Consider the following 23182-nt stretch of genomic DNA (forward strand, 5'->3'; position numbering starts at 1 on the left):
TACTCTATGGCTTTATTAGAGCTTGAACTTCATAGCTTTGGTAGGGGGAATGTTCTTCTTTGGAATTTTTGGTTCTCTTTTCTTGGCACGCATTGTTGCAGCAACTTCTAGTTCTACCAAGTTGGAGGTAGGTTCTTAAGCCTTCTGTTGGTTGTCAATGGTGTTGGCCTTCACAGGGGTTGGACTAGGACTAGGACAGTCTTTGGCATGGTGGTCGTCTCCTTTGCATCAACTACATAAGGGCTTGTATTCCACTAACCTTCTAGGATTTGGGCAATTTGGGGAGATATGACCCTTCTCTCCACATGTGTAGCATTCCACTTTTGACCTCTATCCACCACTAGATTGTCTTCCTCTGTAACTTTGGGTAGGAACCTCCTTGGACCAAAATTAGAACCAAACGCTCTGGATTTTGGGTCGATATTTTGGATTCTAGTAAGTTGAACCTTGGTTCCTCATCTTTATTCCTTCTTTTATGCATCTCCTTCAGAGAGCAAATATCCTCTGTGTGGTTCTTCCTTAAACAATACGAATAGAAGGTTCTAAGAATAGTTGGTTTTCAGATACATTCAATGGCTAATGTTCCACATGATGGCACTTTCTAAGCCATGTATTCATTTCCATCACATCTCTTCCATCTCCTATAGTATTGGATATGCTAGTAGTATTCAGTTTCAGTGTCTGCAACTATTCTACAATCACATCCATCATCTCTTTGTTGATTCTTGCAATTGAATTGGACAATTAGTCCTTCAAATTCTCCTCATGGACTACTCACAATAGGGTTTTGGGAAGTCTTTGTAATCACAGCATAGACTAGTTGGGTTGGGTCTAGAGGGTCCTCTATTCTAATTCTGATTCTGAGCTCCTATTAGGACTAGTGGTTGCTAGTTCCAGTTGGTTGGGTTCCACTGTTGTTGAATTTCCATTGGGGGAATAGTTTAAGGCCACCATTGTTGTGGTTGAACCATCATTTAAGGCAATGCTATTTGTGGCGGCCATTGTGCATTCGGTACACTATACTACAATACTATTTGCATCTATGGATAGGGGTAGGAAATAGTTCTAGGACTACATTTGGTGGATATACCGTTATTGGCATAGGAGGAGGTAAGACTTCTCTTCCTGAGGTCATCGATAGCCTTGCTTCAACTTCATTATACAATCTTATACCTTCCACTACAGCTTGTAGGTTGATGGTCTTCTCACCTCCATAAACTTACAAATTTTTGGTTTTATAACTCTAAGAAAATTTCCCTTGTGGATGCATTCATCCAAGTTATGGTTAGTCCATCTCTTCAATATGGATTCATTTTAGAGACATATGCTTCCACCCATTATCTCTAGAGGACTGACTTAAGTTCTAAGTTCAGACTTAAGTTCATGAACTCATCTCACATCTACTCTTCAAAACCTTTGCACTTGAATTTCGTGATAAAGGCCACCTTCAAGTGATTTCATAAGCCAAAAGTTCATGCTTCTTGTCTCTCATACCACTCAAATACTGTGACTTTGAGAGTGGAGGAGAATATTGCCAAATAATGCTCTAGGGTTTTGGCATTATTGGCAACACACGCTACCATGAATTCGGCTACAAGAAGATCAAGGTCTTCATTGTACTCTCCCTTACAAAATGGCAACATGACTACATTTGCAAGCCTTGTCATCATCAATATTTCCAAGATTGATCTGACTTGGGGGGACCTTGGGTTGCCATTGGGACTTTTGTAAAGAGTGTTGCAAGGGCATCAAAGGAGGCCTCTGTTACTAGCTTGTTCTCGATTCTGATTTTTGCCTTCTATTTGTTTGCGTACCTATGGATTCATTCTAGTGCTTGCCTCTTGATTGCGTCATTCATTAGGGAGTTGGCTCCACCCAGTTTGTCTATACTCAATAGAAGGGAATCAGAGGGGCTTTAGTCTCTAGAGGACTTTGTTGCCAACATTTCTTCTACTTTCTTCTTTTAAATGTCTTTGAATTTGGCTTTCATTCCACTACTACAGAGGGAAAGATATCGCATGTTTTGCTCTTTAGTTTTATGGGTAACAATTGGTTATAGTGATACAGCTTTCTATAGCTTCAGAAGACTATGGGATCAATCGATTACATAGAGCCCATATCAAGATAGTGGCATGCCTTTGCCATTGAGGAATGCCCTTCTTGTAGAATGTGGCTTTAGCAATGAAGATCTTCAATTCTTTATTAGTGTAGAAATTCTACAATCTTCCATTGCTTTTCTTCCTCTTCAATAATGCCATTGCTTTCATTTCTAATCTCTATTGGTGCTTGTTGATAGCGATTTCCCTATCTTTGCACCAAAAACATAGAGCCCCAAGATGAACACCAAGGAAATGGAGAAACTACTGCAATAAAATCTATTTTGTCACACCAACAAGCATGTTCTTCATACTTTAATCAACCATAAGAAGAAAAAGAACACCAAGTACCACAAATCTTCATGCAACATCATATAGTGAATCTCCCACAAATTTATTACAAAAAATCTTCAATATGTTCTTTATATTCTTTATAGAAACCCTCAAAGAACCAAACAAATAGAAAGGGATGATCAACTTTGAATGAAATTCATCACATACTATTCATATTGCATCATATTCATAGTCTTTATAGTCCTTCTCTCAATCTCTCACATGTAGATATAATATTTTTTCACACAAAATTGGCTACCTCTCATACACTATCTCTCTCACATTTGCTTTCTCTCAATATTACATTGTAATAACAAACAATAACACTCAATAATCCTCTATTGGTCGTGGATACCCCTCCCAAAAGGTATGTTTTGTATGAAAGGTCACAAGAGACACATAGTGACACTTGGGAGCTCACTATTGTCACTCACTATAGTATTCACTTCAAATCTTCATCAACTACTTCCTCTAGCTTCAAAGAGTTTTCATTCATATGCTTCCAAGTTTGGAAATCATTTCCAAGCTAAACATTTATCCAACAGAGAACACACATAGAAGCATACATAACAAAATAGAAGATTCACAAAATCTTTACAAAACACCTCATAGAAGATCAGTAGAAGGTATAAAAACCATATAGCTCAAACCAAAAGCAATTCAAACCATCAAAAACTATCCAACACACTCTCAATCATTCCTCAAATCATTCATTAACAATCATAACCTCTCAATTAGAAAGAAAACAGATCAAAACAAAAGTAAAATAGACCTAATAAAACCAAACAAACACACCACAAAATCAATCAGCATATTATATCTCAATCAAAAAACATCATAGCCTTCTCAGTCATAATCAAACCATCCCAAACACTTCCAAAACATCAAAATTCAATCAATAAACCCTCAAAATCAACTATTCAACTCATTAAGACAATAAAAATTGGCTCAAAAGACAAGTCAATTCAGTCATCAACATGAATATGATGGCCATTTGGTTTCTCGATCTATTTTGGTTTTGAACAACCAAGGACTGTTTTAAAATAGAGACAAGTTGGCAACATTTATGGGAGCAATCATGTGCCAACTGGAGGCTTAAGGGTGCCAACTTATCCACCGTTCAATGCTTCAAGACCTCAGAGTAATTTCAGGATAGTAAGCAGTCCTAGGGTTGACTTCAAACAAGGGGATAGCAAGCCTAAATCCATTTCAGCCAACATGAATCCTAAGTCTATCCCTATGGACCTCTATAAGGAAAGAAAGGAAAAAGGCTTATGTTTCAAGTGTGGGGAAAAATATACACCTAATCATGCCACAAAGTGTGTATACAAAAATTCCAAAGACAAACTTTAGAGTATGTTAGTCTTTGAGGATCCTGAAGATGAGATTGATGAAGCTTATGCAATTGCAAATGAAGATCTTGAGGAAGAAGTTGGGCAAGAGTATTTTTATGATCCAGCCAACTCTTTTCCTTTTGATCGAGGTAGGACTTATCATGAGCCACTTGCTGCCACTAGTTGTTCAATTTCCATGGATGCTTGGACAGGTTCTAAGAGCCCTAATACACTCCATATGAAGGGTAACATTCTTGGAAAGGCTGTGTTCATTTTGATATATTGTGGCAGTACCCATAGTTTTGTGAATAAGTTCATTATGGACAAGCTGAATTGTCTTCCCACTGATTTATAGCATCCCATACGGGTTCAAGTGGCCAATGGTGAAGAAGAAATCAACACACAAATATGTCCACAGGTTTCTTTACAGAGCTGGCTGAAAATTTTGAAGCAAAAGTAAACCTGATTACCTTAGAAATGGGGCCTATAGATATTGTACTGGTTGTGATTGGTTGATGACATTAGGCAAAATCGTTATGGATTTCTCACTGTTGTATATGGAGTTTATATTCAATGGACAACTCATCCATTTACAGGGAATTCCTAGTAGATCAAATTTTTAGCTTATCACAATTCAACAACTTAAAACGGAGTACAAGTGCCATTCACATATATTTGTTTTGCATTCAAATAAAGAAACGGAAGATCAATCCAATAAATTAGCAAGTCATCCAGCCTTGACAGCTCTTCTTGAGGAGTATAGGGATTTGTTTGAGGTGCCTACTTCATTACCTCCCAAGAGAGCAGTAGATCACCCTATTGATTTGGAGCCCAAATCAAAGCCAATCAATAAGCCACCTTATAGATTGTCTAAGTGTGAGCAAGAGAAAGTAGCTAAGAAAATCAAGGAACTTCTTAAGACGGGATTCATTAAACCAAGTTCTTCACCTTATGCATCTCCAATTTTGTCAGTAAAAAAGAAAGATGGATCTTTCAGGATGTGCATTGACTATAGGAATCTTAATAAGATCACAGTGAAGAACACGTATCCGATACCCATGATTGATGATTTGCTTGATGAGCTCAAGGAGGCTCGATTATTTATGAAGATTGATTTGAGGTTAGGGTATCATCAGATTCGCATGAGAGAGGGTGATGAAATCAAGACTACTTTTAGGAGTGATTGAGGGCTCTGTCATTTCTTAGTGATGCCATTTGGGCTTATAAATGCTCCAGCTACCTTCCAGAGCCTGATGAATAAGATTTTGCATCCTTTCCTCTTTCAGTTTGTCTTAGTCTTCTTTGATGACATTTTGATTTACAGTAAGACTTTACAAGATCACTTATCACACATGAGGAAGGTTTTTGATGTATTGAGACATCACACACTTTTTGCTAAGGAGAAGAAATGTTCTTTCATATAGACTGAAGTGGAATACTTGGGATGTATTGTCAGTGAAAAAGGGATACAAGCTAACCCTAAGAAGGTGCAATGATTAAAAGATTGGCCAACATCTACTACTACTACTTCTCTTAGAGGATTTCTTGGTCTATCTTCATTCTACCGCCAATTCATCAAGCATTATGCGGCTATTGCAACTCCTTTGACTGATAGATTGAAGAGGGAAGCTTTCTTTTGGGATGCTCTTGCAGATAGTAGCTTCAACTAGTTAAAGGAACTCCTTACTTCTGCTCCTATTTTAGTATGCCCAGACTTCTCCAAAGAATTTAACATACAGTGTGATGCAAGTGGCCGTGGCATTGGGGCTGTTTTGTTACATGAGCATGGAGTGATTGCCTTTGAAAGCCGTAAGCTTACAAATAAAGAAATGGCCTTGAATGTTTATGACCAAGAGATGTTGGCTATCTTGCATGCAATAAAGAAATGGCACCATTATTTATATGGAAGCCGATTTAGAGTCCAATAGTGATCACAGGGTTCTTAAGTATTTCCTTACTCAGTCCAATATTACTCCTAAGTAGCGTAGGTGGGTAGCTACACTACAAAATTATGATTTTGACATCACTCACACAAGGGGCAAAGACAATATAGTGGCTGATTCTCTTTCTCGTATGTGAGCTTGCAAAGTTTTAGCAATGACTGAACTACATAGTGATTGGATTGAAGAACTATAAGAGGCTTATCTTTTGGATAAAGAGCTCAGCCATATTTTTCAGAAGTTACAGCAAGGTCTCATAGAAGAAAACTCACATTATCAGCTTAAAAATGGCCTTATTTGGTTAAATGGTAAGATTGACATTCCTTCTACCTCTTTTTTTACACGGAAAATTATGGAGGAACTACATTCTTTGCCTTTAACTGGACACCTTGGAGTTTTCAAGACCTATGACAGAATCAACAAAAGTTTCTATTGGAAAGGGCTATGGAAAGATGTCAAGGACTTTGTTATGAAGTGTATGCCTTGTCAGCAAAATAAGGACAACACCCATAAGCCAGGTGGTTTGTTGCAGCCATTACCCATTCCTACAAGAAAATGGATGCACATTACCATGGACTTTATTACTAGCTTGCCTACTACCAAGAAGGGATGGAATAGTATATATGTGGTGGTGGATAGACTCACCAAGGCATCCCATTTCATTCCAACCAAGACCCAGTTTACTGCTTCTCAAGTGGCTAGTCAGTTCATGGAGCAAAATTTTAGATTACATGGATTACTGCAAGTGATTGTTCATGATTGAGACTCAAAGTTCATGAGTAACTTTTGGCAGGGGATGTTTACATCTATGGGCACTAAATTGGCTCCTTCTACGTCCTATTGTCCACAAATTGATGGACACACAAAAAGGGTAAATAAATGGTTAGAGACTTATCTTTACTATTTCTGCTATGATGTCCAAAATTCATGGGATTCTTGGTTACACTTGGCTGAGTTTGCCTACAACAACTCTATCGTGCTAGCATTGGAGTTTCTCCCTTTGAGGCTATGTATGGCTATAAGGTGCCCTTACCCACAGTCATATTTAATGAAAGAATCAATCCTCATGGGAAAGAAGAGTTGTAAAGAATGCAAACCCTTCTTCAACAGTGTAAGATGAATCTTAGGAAAGCTTAAGACCAAATGAAGATGTATGCTGATGAGAAAAGGCGGCCTTCCGAGTTCCAAGAAGGGGAGTTGGTCTTATTGAAGGTGCCCAAGTCTAGGCACTCTACTTTGAAAGATGGATCTAGTAACAAGCTTGCTCACCGATTTTATGGCCCCTATCAAACCTTAAAGCGCATTGGAGAATTAGTATATAGATTGGAGCTACCCTCTTCCACAAATATTCATAATGTCTTCCATGTTAGTCAGCTCAAGCCTTTCTATGGTGATCCAATTGATACAATTGATGAGCTGCCACATATTGATGAAGAAGGTCTTATTCATTACATCCCAGAGGCTGTCATAAGTCAGCGTGAGAAGAAGCTTTGATTTCATTATATCATTGAATATTTGATCAAATGGAGAGGTTTACCACTTGAGGAAGCTTCTTGGAGGCCTGATTCTATATTAGATGAGTTTCCTTTTCTAAGGGACACATTGGTGGCTAAAGCCTATTGCATATGGAGCTAGTTTTGATGTAGATAGGGACATGACAACATATTTTTTAGAACAGTTTTTATTGTGCCTAATTTTCAGAATTAATCCACTTACATAGGTTCAAAGTACTCTTCAAAAGCTATATTTTGACATGTGGCATGCCTCATTTGGACACTTCTACTAGAAGTTATGAAAGATTTGGTCCAGCAGGGTCTGTTTACACAACTGTTTACACAAGAAGCTGTCTACTTCATTCTGGGCTCATCAGTTGAAGACTTTATGGCTCCATATACCTTTAAAGCATTCCTGATCATGTATATAGTTGAGGCTTACTTTTGTTCTTTTATTCTAGTCCATATGTCAATCATCTTTCATTCATTTTTCCATTTGTGAAGCTGTAAAAATAGAGTAGTACTCTGTTCTATCCATCCTTTTCCGGTCTTTCTACGTTTGTTTTTTAGGGCAAAAACCTTTGGGATGGGATGGATTGTAAGAAGCTAGGAAGAATAAGGATTTAGTATGTGAATAATATTGATGATATGCCATGTCACACTGACATTGGTATAGAAGGAGAGGACATGTAATTTTTCCTATCTTTTGACACATTAATACAATTACTGTCTTTCTTTTCACCTTGCTCTTAGCTTCAATGGCTTCTTTCTCTATCCTATCTTTCTCTCTCCTATTCTAGACTTTCTCTCTCCTCATCACTCTATTTCTCTCTCTTCTGCATTCTTCCTTCTCTCTCCTACAGTCTTCTCTCTCTCAAGTCCACTTCTTGACACACTCTCTTAATTATATAGGTACTAATGACATCATAATCAATATCCCAAAAGTTATCGATATTTTAAGCTAATATCCCAAAAGTCATGGCATCACTTTCTTAAGTTTCAAGCTCTTATAGGAATAGGGATAGCATGTAACACACATTATATAAAGGCACCACTATTGAAAGATAGAGCCCAAGTGAAAGCACACAAGAAGAAGCAAGAGCAAGCAAGAGTTATGGTAGATGGAGCAAGAGAGAGAGAGAGATATTGTATGTGGGAACCCAACAACCACAATGTGTGACCGACCTTCCCTATTGTCAGTGTAATAAATACACAAGCAGTTAGGCATAGGCACTTTTACCCCCAACAATCCAATTAAAGGTGAATGTGCCCTAGTGAGAAGAGAATAATAAAAAAGTGACAAAGGATAATTGTACATAAAGTACAATAGGATGAGGAAAGATGTCATCTCATCCAACACCCATCAACTTTCTAAGGAAAAATGCTCAACTGAGAGACTTTTACTAAGTAGATCTGCAAGAATTTGGTCAATTGAGATCTTGACAAGTTCAATGGACTTGTCCTCAATTACCTCTGTGATAAAGTGGTAATGCACCTCAATGTGCTTTGTCTTCACATGGAAGACTAGATTCTTGGCCAAATGAATAGTACTCAAAAAATTTGAATGTAGTATAGGGAACACATTAGTAATATTAAGGTGGCCTAACTAGAGAGCCTCCTTGCAAGCCTTAGTGGTTGTAACATACTTTTCCTCTGTGGTAATGGAAAGGGCTATGCATTTCTACACCCTAGACATCCAAGAAACAACACCTCCAGCAAAGGTGAAGGCATAGCCATAGATGGACTTTCTACTATTTGCATGTCGTGCATACTCAGAGTCAGTGTACCTCACAACTCTTATATCCTAGCCACTATAACATATGCATATATTTGCATTATCCTTAAGGTACTACATGATACCAATATCCTTAAGGTACTACATGATACCATTCACAGCATCCCAATGCCACCTGCCAAATGTAGTAATATAGTGTGCCACAACTCCCATAATAAATTATATGTTAGGATGAGTAGCTATCATGGCATACATCGAATAGCTAACTGCAGATGCATAAGGGAACTTGGCCCTCTCGGCCTTCTATTCATGACACTGCAAACAATCAGCATGATTGACCTTCACATGAGAAGATAAAGGACATCCAATAGGCTTAACATCTTGCATATGAAACTGCTTAAGAACCTTCTAGATGTACTCCTTCTACAACAAGTAAAGGAGTCCCTTAGAGCAATCGTGTGTAATACACATCCTAAGAATATCTAAGGCCTATCCCATATCCTTCAACTCAAAGCCCTTATTGGGTTAACCTTTCAAGGCATCCATGAGCACTCCCAATAATTAGCATATTATCCACATAGAGTACCAAAATTGTAAGATTGCCACCATCATTAGTCTTCTTCATATATAAAGACGAATCCATATCACTACAAATATATCCCTATGAATGCATGAAAATATTGAACTTGTGGTACCATTCCCTAGGTGCTTGCTTAAGGCCTTGAAGACTCTTTCTCAACTTATATACTAGGTTTTCCCTACTTTTTTCCTCAAAGCCCTTAGGCTATTGCATATAAATCTCATCATGTAAGTCTCCACATAAAAAAGCTATCTTGACATCCATTTGATAGAGGTCCAGATCTAACTATGCCATTAAGGCCAATTCCAAGCATAAGATAGTCATCTTAATGACAAGAGAGAAGAATTCATCGAAGTCAACACTATGCTCCTGATTAAAATCCTTAGCAACAATCTAGCTTTATAGGCTAACTTGGGGCATATAGGAATACTTTTCAACTTGTACACCCACTTGTACAGCAAAGCACATTTTCCACTAGGCAAAGGAACCAAAACCCACATATGATTTTTCTGCAGTGAGGCATACTTTGACTACATGGCCCTCTCCCAAGAGTGACTATTATCTCTGCACATGGCCTCATCATAGGTAAGAGGCTCACTAGCATTTGTCACCATAACATAATTCATAGAGGGTGCAAACCCATCAAGCTAACATCTATATGTAGTAGATCAATGCAAAATAGGTTGTCGGGCATGTACCTCATATCTAATATCATAGTCTTGGGCCACTGGAGTATTAGCTATACTGCAGGTTGTCTAGTTGGCTATATAGTAATCGGAGGGTCCTCTTGAAATCTCACTCTATGTATCTCAATGATCTGCTCAAGCTACTTATACATTTCTCCTCATGGAAAACAACATCATGGTTATGAATGACCTTCCAAGGCTGGGGATCCCATAGGTGATAGTCTATCTTACCTACATCCCCGTAACCAACAAAGAGATATTTCATGGACCTAGGATCCAACTCATTGTGCTTGTCATTGGGAACATGGCACAAAACCTCACAACCAAAGACACAAAAATGAGCATATGATGAAGGTTTTTCAAACCATAAATCCTCTACAAAACTTGATAGTCAAGAGTAGTGCATAGAGATCGATTAATCAAATGTATGGTAGTAGTAATTGTCTCAATCCAAAAGTGTTGCAATATAGCTTGCATTGCTAAGCATACTATGAACTCACTCCAGAATCATCCTATTCATGCACTCAGCCATACCATTTTGGGGTGGGGTATACAGGGCAGCCAACTGATGCTTAATTCCCCTCTCATGATAAAACTACTCAAAGGCTTCACATACATACACACCCCTATTGTCAGATCGTAGGCATTTTAACCTATACCTAGATTGGCTCTTAACAAAAGCAAGCCAACACTAAAATGTAACAAAGACTTTCTATTTCTACTTTATGGGGTATACCCAAACCTTACGTAAGTAATTATCAATGCAAGTAACAAAATAATTCACGCCACCTAAATATTTGTAGGGCATAGGTCCATTAAAAAAAAAATGAACAAGAGCCAGAGGCTCACCCATGCACGTAATGCGAGACTTCTTATGTGAATTATGAGTCTGCTTGCCATAAAGACAATGATCACAAGAATCAAAACACTTATAGTCAAGGGCTGAAGGTACTACAAATGAATAAGCATTTTCGTTCTCTTTAATGACATGTGCCCAAGGTAGCAATTACATAATGATACATGTGGTATTGCAGCCACTACCAAAACATGGTTGATAGACCTAGATACAAGTAAGGGATAAAGAGTGCCAAACATAGCATCTCGTGCTAGGACAAGATTCCCACAAGTAAGCTTCCATGATGAATCACCAAAAGAGACATCATAATGTGCATCATCCAACTATCTAGCCACCAAAAGTGGGCTTTTGGTTAGCAATTGAATATCTCCAATATCAACGATATCCAAGGCAAGGTAATTACCCAATCTAATGGATCTTGCCATACTAGGATAGAAGTGGAACCACTCTCGATGAGTGGTAATATGAAATAAAGCCCCTGAATCAATCAACTAACACTGAGAATAAGTGGACAAGGCATTAGTCAATATGAAACATCAATATTAGAAGTTGTAAGTATATAGTCATCATCAGAATCAGTCTGCATGACATTAATCTTTTCAATCTTGATAGTTGACTTGCTAGGGACAATGCTGCGATTATCATTCTTTTTCCTACACTTTATCCTTTTCCTTTTCTTTGTACTTGTCATCATGCATTTCATGGCACTATGGTCAAATATGACCATGCTTCCAAAAATAGTGGTAAGTCAATGTAGACTTACAGCCATGGGACTTACTGCGTGACTGTCCACGTGACTAAGAACAAGACTTTGGAGAGTCTCTTCCATAGCAGTCATTACGGCTTCTACCATTATTGCCTTTGATTGTCAAAGCATGAGAGGTACAAGAAGCACCTACATTCTTTCATTAACCTCTTCATTCAAGAGAGTACCCTTTATATCTTGCAAATTTGGCCCATCAGTATGCATATTTTCACACATAGCAATACAGAATGTGTCCCATGACTCAAGCAATGTAACCAACAAGAACAAGGGAGGAAGATTATCCTTAAATTCAAGTTCTTGTGAAGACAAGTGGATGAAAATAGAATGAAACTCATTTGAGTGGGTAGACATGGAGGTCCCCTCTTTCATATGAAGGTCCATGAGTTGCTTCATCCAATACATTTGAGAGGCAGGATTTTGTTGATCATAAATATTATGAATTTTATTCCATAGCTGCCAGGCAGTCTACCCATCAAAGACAACATTATAGTAAACCTCCTTAGAGTGACAAAATGATTATAGATTTACATAACTCATCTAGCTTAGCCCAATCCTCTGCATCAAAGTGTTTGTGCTTTATACCCTCATGTCTCAATGGCTTAATCTATAATCTTTACACTAAAACCTACTAGCTTTATGCCTTCCAATAGCTGTAATTTGTGCCATCCAACTTCTCAGTGTTAAAGATAGCATTGTCATTCGACTCACCATCCATAATGCAAGAGATGAAAGCATAATCTAAGGCAAATAGGTTGCTATAAATGATAGCAAAATAGTCCCAAAATCACATAGCCAAGTAAGAGAAATTACCAGAAGGATGAGTTGTCCCTAACTGTAATCAAGTGACTACCCTCAAATAGAATACATAACACTAGAATGATAGGCTGCTATAGTAAATTACACCAATATGCCAACAACTAGGTGTGAGCAATCAAGAAAGAAAGACAAGGAACAATCACCACTGAAGGCTAGCAATGTGTCAGTAAACCATACATACGATAGGCATATATATCATGCACATAGAAGATCTCATGGTAAAAAGAAGAAACTACCAAATTCATAACCCATTGAGGAAAGCTCAATACATAACCCATAAGCATGTAAATATCACTGACAACACACTAATGACAGACATAAGTGCTAGGTCCAAAGTAAGTGATCAAATCAACCAACTATAGGGTAATTGCATCCAATACATATCAAGAGAGCATGCACATGAAGTATCTCATAGTCTCGAGATAAAAGTAAGCTCGAGCTCAACTGCATAAATACAAAGCTCTATGTAACATCCAAAGTAGTGCAAGTAATTGCCACTAGAACAAAATTAGGTGCCAAATGAGCAATGCAAGCTCAAAAAATCAGGCACATGACATTCAAGTATCCAAGATACATGCAGCATAAGCCAAGAGCATAAAACCCAATAGATTTTTCAAGCTCGTAACTACATAAGCCACTGAAGTAGGCAAAGCATGTAGCCACAGTCAATATCAATGTAACGAAGTCCAAATCTCAGCTCAAAAGCATGCCATAGCATATCGAAAAAGTATACATAAAATTGGAGTAGTAGTACATCCATTGAATATCCTGTAAAGCATCAATCAACATTATGCATATGCTTTTCACTTATAAATGCTTACTGTCCTATTATTATAGCACTAAAATGATAGCGAAATCTGAGCTATTTCAAGCTCAAATCACTCCCAAAAGCATACCATATGGGCACCAGAATAATATCCTAGAGTATCAAACATACATTATGAAATTTACTATTTGTTATTTAAAAAAGTGTTTTGTTCTATGTGAGATAGATAATAAAAAATTGCAAAGAATCAACTCTATGAGTACCAAATCTGTGGCTCTTGTTGCACCCTTCATTTTTCTATAGAACACCTAAATCTAATATCATATGTAAAAGTTATGGCTAAAATATGAGCGTGCTATCAAGCTGCCATAGTTATCCATGACTTCTATACCATGCTTTGTATCCACTTAATATGGATAAAATGGCTGCTTCTCAACTCAATAAGCACTTAATAAGGCTTAGGTAAGCCTTGGGAAGCTTGTTAACAAGCATGGAACAAGCCGGAAAAAGGAAAGACTCAATGCATACCTTGAGAGAAAGAAACAATGGCTACCATGAGACCTTGAGTTGAAGCTTTGAATCTGAGCTGAAGCAAAGGATGAAGAAGCTCCTTGAATGGTTGGCTTTTATACTAGTTAAAAGGTAAACCTTGAGTGGAAGCAGACAAACAGGAGCAAGAGCTATGGGAGATGGAGAAAGAGAGAGAGAGAGACACCATATGTGGGAACTCCAACAGTCACAATGTGTGACCAACCTTCCCTTATTCAAATGCCACTGAAAGTAATGGGCACCCGCTACTTATAGTGTACAGATGTGTTGGTATTGTCTGAATACATGGGTAGTTAGGCACATGTATCTTTACTCCCAAAAACTATTGCTAGAAAAAGCATTACCAAGCCAAGTGTCTGCCAACCCAAGCTGGCCATGGTGAAAGGCAATGCCAAGAGGGGTGTATTGTTGCATAGTAAGGTGGTAGCTAGCATGAACCCATATGCTTGCAACCAAACATACTAAATTGAGGACCGAAATCTCACTTTGTTTGTCTGCACATATGTGGTTGTGTGTGTGTATAGATCACACAATATCTAATGCCTATAATGCTATGTGTAGTCCACAAAAATGAAACTTGCCAAGCCAACAAAAACAAGATAACACTATATAAGTTTTGCGAAAGGATTTATTCACAATAACATTTGTCTCAATTATTTTGTAGATATAAAGTAGTCAATTGTATTGCTGGAAGCACAATATGCAAATAACCTAATAATCTTAAAATGTAGACCACATTGATTGATAAATAAAATTTTAATCAATCATTCATCAGATCAAAGAGTTTTAATAATACCCACAATCAATCAATGTAACCATTTTATTAAGATATATTTGGATTCTAGCACAATTTTGATGATTCCATCCTCTTCCTTTTGGTGATCTCCATGTGGTGAGCTCATGGAGCAGTGTGGCATCTTAGTTGTGCTTTCCCCCCCATTTTCAAGTCTACACATTATTCCTTTCAAGCAAACTTAACTTATGGGTGTTGAGGAGCTCCTAGGTGGGCAAACCAACATGGTTTTGCAAGGGGTTCAAGTCCCCTTAAGCTTGATCTACTGAATGAGAGAGGGATAATAGTGTAATACCTAATGTTGAACCTTTGTCCCATGTTTAAGCTTATCATTTGGATGTTTTCTACCTATATACGTATATGTCTATATATATAGCTTTGTGGATGTGAAGAACAATTATGTGCCAATGCACTAATGAGATATGAGACACATGTATCTAGATGTGGAAAGCAGGGATTGATGGTGGTATGTTGAGGTGGATCTAACATTTGAGTTGGCAAAAGATAGCAAATGAAGTTGAAATTGAAGACAATCATTACAACATTTGTCTTAGACAAGTCGGGAAGACAAGAAACTAGCCTCTACCTTTCTATCTAAAAAACTTTAATGAGTTAATTGATTCAAAGTTGTTGAGGTTATGAGAGAGCCCTTCTCTAAACATATGCAAATCATGACTACAAAGGTAATTTTATTCCCATAAACTTAGATTGAAAACTAAGTCACTTACTATATTATAAGACTTATTTCTCAATTGCATGTGTAAACTCTTTGTTATTATGATAATTGCATTTTGTGTATACTACCAAGTTTAAGACAGTTAGTATCTATGTTACAAATATAATCTACGTTATAACATATTTTGTGTAGGTCTTGACATGAATCCTATCGTGAAGCATACAAGGATAACAAGGTTGACACATTCAACTGAGTTTTTAGGTAATGGAATTTTGTGTCTATTGTCCAAGTTCTTGTTTTAAAATATTTCCACAAAGTCTATTTTACCTTTCTATGCTTGAAAACAATAGTTTTGTATAAATTTCATTTTTTCAAAAGCACAAGTAGTCTAAGAAGCGCTTACAATCAATTGAAGGTAACAAATTCAATTAAGGACTGTTGAACAAGCTTGAGATGCCATATTAATTAAGTGTACCTTGCAAAGCATAAAATCAATGGTAAAAAAATTGCTTGGTTAAAGTATGAGATGCAGTAGTGGTTTTGACATTTCACTATATTTTTAGTTTTAGCTTAAAACTTTGTGGTAGCATAGCAATAACACAAAAAGCATATGAGTATATTATACAAGTAGCATGTCGAAGAGCTAGCACAGGTCTCTTCGTCTGTTCGTTGTTTTATAATTATGGGAGAAGGTACCATTCCCCTGTCTTTAGAGAAGATATATACTTTCCTTTGCTTTTTGTTTCTTTCTTTTACTATTCATAATGAGTAAAAGAAGTAATACTAACATTAACTAACTAATATTAATTATTTAAGTATACCCATATTATATATTAATTATTTAATTTGCACTATGATGGCTCTATGCTACGATGACTAACTATATCGATTATCGATTAGATTACTGTATCAATAAGATAAGGAATGTATTAAGATTAGGAACCAATTAACTATACTATATTGATTAGTTTTTAGTTTTAATTTTTAATTTGATAGATTAGTTTTGATTAGAAATCAATTCGGTTAATCGCAACAAATTGATTTCCTAATCGATTTCTTATCACACTAAAATAATGAATTATGATATTGATTAGAATTATATCAATTAGTTTTTAGTTCTAATCACAACTAGTTGATTTCTAATCGACTTGAAATAACTATATTAGTTTTTAGTTTTAATCACAACTAATTGATTTCTAATCGAATTGAAATAATGAATTATGATGCAAGAAAATGCACACAACGGGCCTAGACAATGGAATCGATGGTGCAACACGAGGAGGAGGAGGAGGAAGTCTTGGAGACTTTTATTCACGAAAGCGGAAGGCTTTTTTACACATAAAGGAGAAGGACAGAGAGAGGTTTTTACATGGTATGGAAGAATTCTAAAACGCTACGAAAGCTGCAAGGTAAATACGAAATTAGGTAATATCTTCAATCCCAAAAAAATAGGAGAAAAAAGATAAATACAAATCCATCTTAAGCTGCACGTGTAAAGAAGACCTATATAGATGCCCTTACGGGCAACTCTACTCTATAAAAAATTGACAAAGAGGGGATTTGTTTATCTCTATTTGATTGCCCCGGCACGCAGTCTAGCCAGTATAGCTATGCCTGGCACGGAGTGCCATGACACCACGGACAGTCCGCGCAACAGATTGCCATATGCACACCAGCACGAAGTCAGCCACAAGCGAAAATACGAACCCTGAAGTCTGAAGAAGAAGTAGAAGAATATGGAGAGTTTTGTAGATGTGAGGAGGAGGCACCGGAGAAGGGAATTCTTAGCGAAACATAACAAAAGAAGCAGGAGGAGGAGGAGGAGGAGGAGGAGGCGGCTCTCGTAGGAACCCCATTCTGCAATGCAACAAGATACAGGTCGGCAGCACACACTTCTGGCCTTACTGAAGGCCTGCGCCAAGCAAAAAGATCTTTACAGAGGCAGCAAAATACATGGTGAAATTGTCGCAAGGGGATTATTGGAAATAGATCCTTTCGTTGGCAGCACTTTGATAAGTATGTATGCCAAGTGTGGTTCCATTGAAAAAGCACAAGAAGTGTTTGACGAACTTTTAGTGCAGGATGTTGTTACATGGAATGCGTTGATCACAGGATATGCTCAACATGGTTCAGGCGATCAACCACTTAAGTATTTCGGACGCATGCAACTTGAGGGTATTTTTCCAAATGCAGCCACCTTTGCCAGCATCTTTAAAGCCTGCAGCAACATAGGGGCTGTTGGCAAGGGTCAAGAAATACATGCCTACATTGCCAGACGAGGGTTGGTAGAGAGAAATGTTGTTGTTTCCACTGCACTTGTAGACATGTATAGCAAATATGGCTTGCTTGAGAGAGCACAGGAAGTGTTTGACACGTTGATAGTTCGGGATGTGGTTACATGGAGTGTGCTTATTGCAGGATACGCTCAACATGGGCATGGTGAGCAAGCGTTGCAGTGTTTCAAACAAATACAACTTGAGGGTCTATTACCAAGCATAATCACCTTTGCTTGCATTTTAAAGGCCTGTGGTCGAGCTGGAGCTCTCGGCAAAGGTCAAGAAATCCATGCTGAATTATCTAGAGAGGGTTTGCTTGGAAAGGATATTGCTCTAGGTACTGCATTGGTAGATATGTATGCCAAATGTGGTTCACTTGCCAGTGCACAAGAAGTGTTTGACAAGCTTCCATTTCGAAATGTAGTCACATGGAATGTCCTGATGGCAGCATATGCGCAACATGGCCTTGGTGAGCAAGCACTGAGCTGTCTGGAGCGAATGCAACTGGAGGGGCATTCTCCTAATGCAGCTACCTTTGCTTGCATCTTGAAAGCTTGTGGCAGCATAAGAGCTGCAGACAAGGGCCAAAAAATACATGCGGACTTCATTAGGGAGGGGTTATTGGAAATAGATTTTGTTGCTGCCAATGCACTGGTAGATATGTACGGCAAATGTGGCCTTGTTGAAAAAGCACAAGAAGTGTTTGAGAAGCTTCCATTACGGGACGTGGTCTTGTGGAATGCCCTAATTGCAGGTTATACACAACATGGGCATGCTGAGCAGGCTTTGAGCTGTTTTGATAAGATGCAACTTGAGGGCTTTTCTCCAGATGCTGTCACCTTTGCTTGCATCTTGAAAGCGTGTGGCCACTTAGGTGCTGTAAACAAGGGCCAAGAGATACATGATGAGATAATTAGAGAAGGCTTGATGGCAAAAGATATTCTTGTTGGCAATGCACTGGTAGACATGTATGCCAAATGTGGCCTGATTACAAGAGCACAAGAAGTGTTTGAAAAGCTTCCAGCCCGAAATATAGCCTCATGGAACACTTTAATTGCAGGATATACTCAACATGGGTACTTTGGGCAAGTGTTGGATTGTTTTAAAGCAATGCAACTTGAGAGCGTCTCTCCAAATGAAATAACCTACACTTGCACATTGAAAGCTTGTGGCACCAATCGAGCTGCAACCAAAAGCCAAGAAATGCATATTGAGATCGTCAAAGTGGGCCTCCTTGAAAATGATCATGTTCTTGGCAATGCATTGGCCATCACATATGCCAAATGTGGCTTGCTCAAGGAAGCACAGGATGTGTTTGACATGCTTCTAACTTGGAGTATGGACTCATTAAATGCTCTTATTGCAGGATATGCTCAACTGGGGCATAATGAACAAGCATTGACTTCATTTGAGCAAATGCAGCAACAGGGATTCTCTCCAAATGCAGTCACCTATGGTTGCATCTTGAGAGCATGTGGAAGCATAGGAATAGCAGATAAAGGCCAGGAAATACATGCTGAGATCGTTGAAAGGGGCCTCGCGGAGAAAGATATTGGTCTTGGGGATGCATTGGTAGATATGTATTTTAAGTGTGGATTGGTCAGAGAAGCACAAAAAGTGTTTGATAATCTTCCAATTCGAGATCTAACCTCGTGGAACACCATAATTGCAGGCTATGCTCAATATGGGTACAGTGAGCAAGCATTGAAATGTTATCAATGGATGCAATTAGAGGGTTTCTCTCCAAACACTGTCACCTTTGCTTGCATCTTGAAAGCTTGTGGCAGCCTAGGAATGGTAGACAAGGGCCTAGTTATACATGCGGAGATTACTCAAAAAGGATTGCTGGAAAAAGATGTAGTTGTTGGTAATGCTTTGGTTGGTATGTATAGTAAATGTGGCCTGGTTTCAAAAGCACAGGAAGTATTTGACAAGCTTCCTATTTGGAATGTAGTTTCATGGAATGTATTGATTGCAGGATTTTCCCAACATGGGCATGGTGAGCAAGCGCTTAATTGTTTTGAACGAATGCTTTTGGGGGGATTCACTCCAGATGCTGTCACCTTTTCTTGCATCTTGAAAGCATGTGGCAGGATTGGAGCTATGGACAAAGGGCAAGAAATACATGCTGAGATAGTAAGGGAGGGGCTATGGGCAAAAGATAGAGTTGTTGATAGTTCATTAATACATATGTATGCCAAATGTGGCTTGGTTGCAAAAGCTCGAGAGGTCTTTGACAAACTTCCAACTCGAAAGGTAGACACATGGAATGCACTAATTGCAGGGTATGCTCAACAAGGGTATAATGAGTCAGTATTAAAGTGTTTTGACCAGATGCATATTGAGGGTCTATCTCCAACTGCAGTCACTTTTGCCTGCACATTGAAAGCCTGTGGCAGTATAGGAGCTGCAGATAGGGGCCAAGAAATACACGCTGAAATTGTTAGAGAGGGAATGCAGGAAAAATTTCTTGTGGGCAACGCACTGGTAGATATGTATGCAAAATGTGGCCTGGCTGCCAAAGCACAAGAAGTGTTTGACAAGCTTCCTGTTCGAAAAATAATCACATGGAATGCACTAATTGCAGGTTATGGCCTGCTTGGAAAGGTAGAGCATGTTTTTTACTTGTTCGATAATATGATAAGAGAGGAGGTAAAACCCAATTTAGTCACATTCACAATTATGCTCAATGCATGCAGCCATGCAGGTTTACTAGATGAGGGCCAGATGTGCTTTCAGGCCATATCCACTTGTTATGACATTAGTACAACTTTGGAGCACTACACTTGCATGGTTGATCTTTTCGGCCGCGCAGGCCACCTAGACAAGGCAGTATTGGTGATCAAGGAGATGCCATTCCTTGATGATCTGACAGTATGGCATACAGTGTTGAGTGCTTGCAAAACACAGGGGATTATCAAGCTTGGGCAAACAGCCTTTCAGCATGCAATGCATTTGGATGAAAAAGATGCCGGAGCTTATGTCTGTGTAAGTAATATATATGCAGATGCAGATGCTGCGCTGGAGGTGGATGATTTCAAATCTGAAGATATGGTGTTGAAAAGACAAAGGCAACCATGGAAGAAACCAGATTAGACTGATGCAGGCTAATTTTGTTGGGCGTCAGGATTCGCCCGTTTCCTCCTTCACCTACCATCATGCGATAGGTGTCATCCAAAAGCTCCATAAAACCTTTTAAATCAGAAGATTAGCCCTAACCCTAGCTTGAAGACACGAATTCTACCATGGAAGTGTTTTAACAGCTAGGACAGTTGCAGGTCAATAGACTTGCACGAGTCAACTTAATACACATTCACCTGCACGTGGATGGCTTCTGTTGAAGGTCCATTGACCTATGGAAGCTTCAGGGCCCACCAATATTGTGTTTTCCGGGACTTCGCACACTTGACAGAATACCCTCGAAAATGAGGCTACTCCCTTGCCAACTGTCATTTTTTCCAGGAGCTCTGTGGCTAGCTGCGCTCTCTCTCTCCTCACTCCAAATTTGGTGCCAAGTCCACCTGATTTTAACTCGTGCTTGGCTTAGTGACCCCAGCATGGACTTTTGCACATGCAATTTTGTTTACCTGCACGGGACGGATCTCTAAAAGACCATCGTTGTCGCTCTTCCCAGCTGACGCTCAGAAGAACACGGGCAAGCTGGGCAATCTCAACCTTAGATGAGTCTGCTTTTGCAGACTTAGCGCACTACCTAGTCAGCTCTATGTGCAAAGGAAACTGAGAGCAGCCAAGCATATACGAGAAATCAGGGCAAAGCGATCAGGAGGTGGTCCCTGGCTTTCCTGTCTCTGGAGCAAAATGAAATGCCCCAAGCACATCAAGACTGCATGATGTACTTGTATGAATTTGCTTCCATTCTATCAGCATCCAATTTGAGATCTCTTCAATTCTGGGTTCTAATTTTTAGGCATGGGTGCTCAAGCTGTCGCGCGTTGTTGCCAAATTTTAAGCCTTCTTAAGTGGAAGAAATTAAATGATGATTTTCTGATCGCCTGTATGAATGTAATGGTGAATCGTTCTTATCTTGTTCGTCCAGGCTTAAAGTTCTTGCAATCTCTGGAATGATCCGTATAACTACGGCAAAATATAGTTCCAAATTTTTAGTGATTATACTTCTAATAGTGATGCTTCAGCAGTTCGGATATGTACCCACATTAGATGCACGCAGAACAACGAGAAAAGAAGTCAGTCTCTCTCTCTCTCTCTCTCTCTCTCTGGTAGTGAGCAGAGTACGAAAGTCACGATATAGAAGCTGCTGTACGCCATGGAACGAAGTCCTCTCTAGACAAAAGATCAGTGTGCTGAAGAAGATCCAGCTGTCAATGTAGGAGACTCTTCAGTCTAACAAGATGTCTCTGAACAACAGCATCGGAATCAAGAAAAAAATGTTCCAAAATGACCCAATTCTGCTAACAATCCCAAAAATAAACAAAATCTTTGTACGTGGTGGTGCTAGAGTGCGGTATTCATGCACAGAGATGAGTGCGAGCGGAAGCTATGAAAGGTAATTTATGTTTGAGTGCGAGCGGAAGCTATGAAAGGTAATTAACATAAATTGCTTACCAAGAATTCAATGATTTAAACTTAAAAGATATGGTAAGAAAGTTGCTCTGTATTATAAGCTTGAAATGAGTACAAGGAACTGGGCTTGGCTTTGGACTTCTCTCTAGCTTCTCTCTTTCTATCTTGTTATTTTCTTGTTTTTTACAATGAGATGGGTGAGCCTTATATAGGCTTATGAGATTGGGAATCATTTTCCCGCAAAAAGGGATGAGAAAGCATCTGGTAGTATGGAGTGAGATGGAAAGAAAGGTGCTTTGGGATTATTTTTATATCATGAGGGTACAAAGGAATATCGTACAGTAGTATCTTTTTGGAAGTGGTCATGATGACTTTCTGGATAGTAAATTTGCAATAGTGTTTTGGACACCTGGAATATATTTGAAAGTCACATCAAGGGTATAAAAAAAGAGTGACCACCTTAGCAACCTTTTATTTCCGATCTCATTGGGTGCTTTTTTGGTAAGGTACTCGGGCACATGTTTCAAGTCAGTGCGAATGGTAAAAGGAACAAATTCAATAAAGATTTTGAATGTTTTAATTGTCTTGATCATTGCTAGAATCTCTCTTTGGTAGGAAGGGTAGTTTCTTTGGATGGTAGAGAAGATTCCTGAGGCATATCTGCATAGATGTAATTCTGACGATTCTTCTTCGCAAAGACAAGCACCCCATTCAATGTCAGAAGCATCTGTGTAAAGAAACAATGGGAGACTTGTAGGCAATTTGAGGGGAGGAAGATTTTGGATAATCTTCTTAATATTTTGAACTGCTATTGTGTGCATAGGTTTCCATTTGAATTTATCTTTTCGAAGTAGAGGATAAAGTTTCTGGGAATAATGGGCTATTTTTGGAGTAGAAGAATTGACCCAATTTAAATAACCTAGGAACTGTTGGAGCTGTTTTATT

At 38.6% G+C, this 23182-nt stretch overlaps 1 protein-coding gene across 1 annotated transcript; it reads left to right on the top strand.

The window, feature by feature from the left end:
* Positions 1-16965: 16965 nt before the first annotated feature.
* On the top strand, positions 16966-22149 carry LOC148037843 (pentatricopeptide repeat-containing protein At5g39350-like). Its single transcript, XM_087676796.1, has one exon. The coding sequence runs from the start codon at positions 17282-17284 to the stop codon at positions 20789-20791; it is 3510 nt and encodes a 1169-aa protein (XP_087532922.1). The 5' UTR covers positions 16966-17281; the 3' UTR covers positions 20792-22149.
* The last annotated feature ends 1033 nt before the right edge of the window (positions 22150-23182 follow it).

Source organism: Lygodium microphyllum, chromosome 4 (genome assembly GCF_053477565.2).
Source record: "Lygodium microphyllum isolate KBCC chromosome 4, Lygodium_microphyllum_v1.1.10, whole genome shotgun sequence".
NCBI classification, from domain to species: Eukaryota; Viridiplantae; Streptophyta; class Polypodiopsida; order Schizaeales; family Lygodiaceae; genus Lygodium; species Lygodium microphyllum.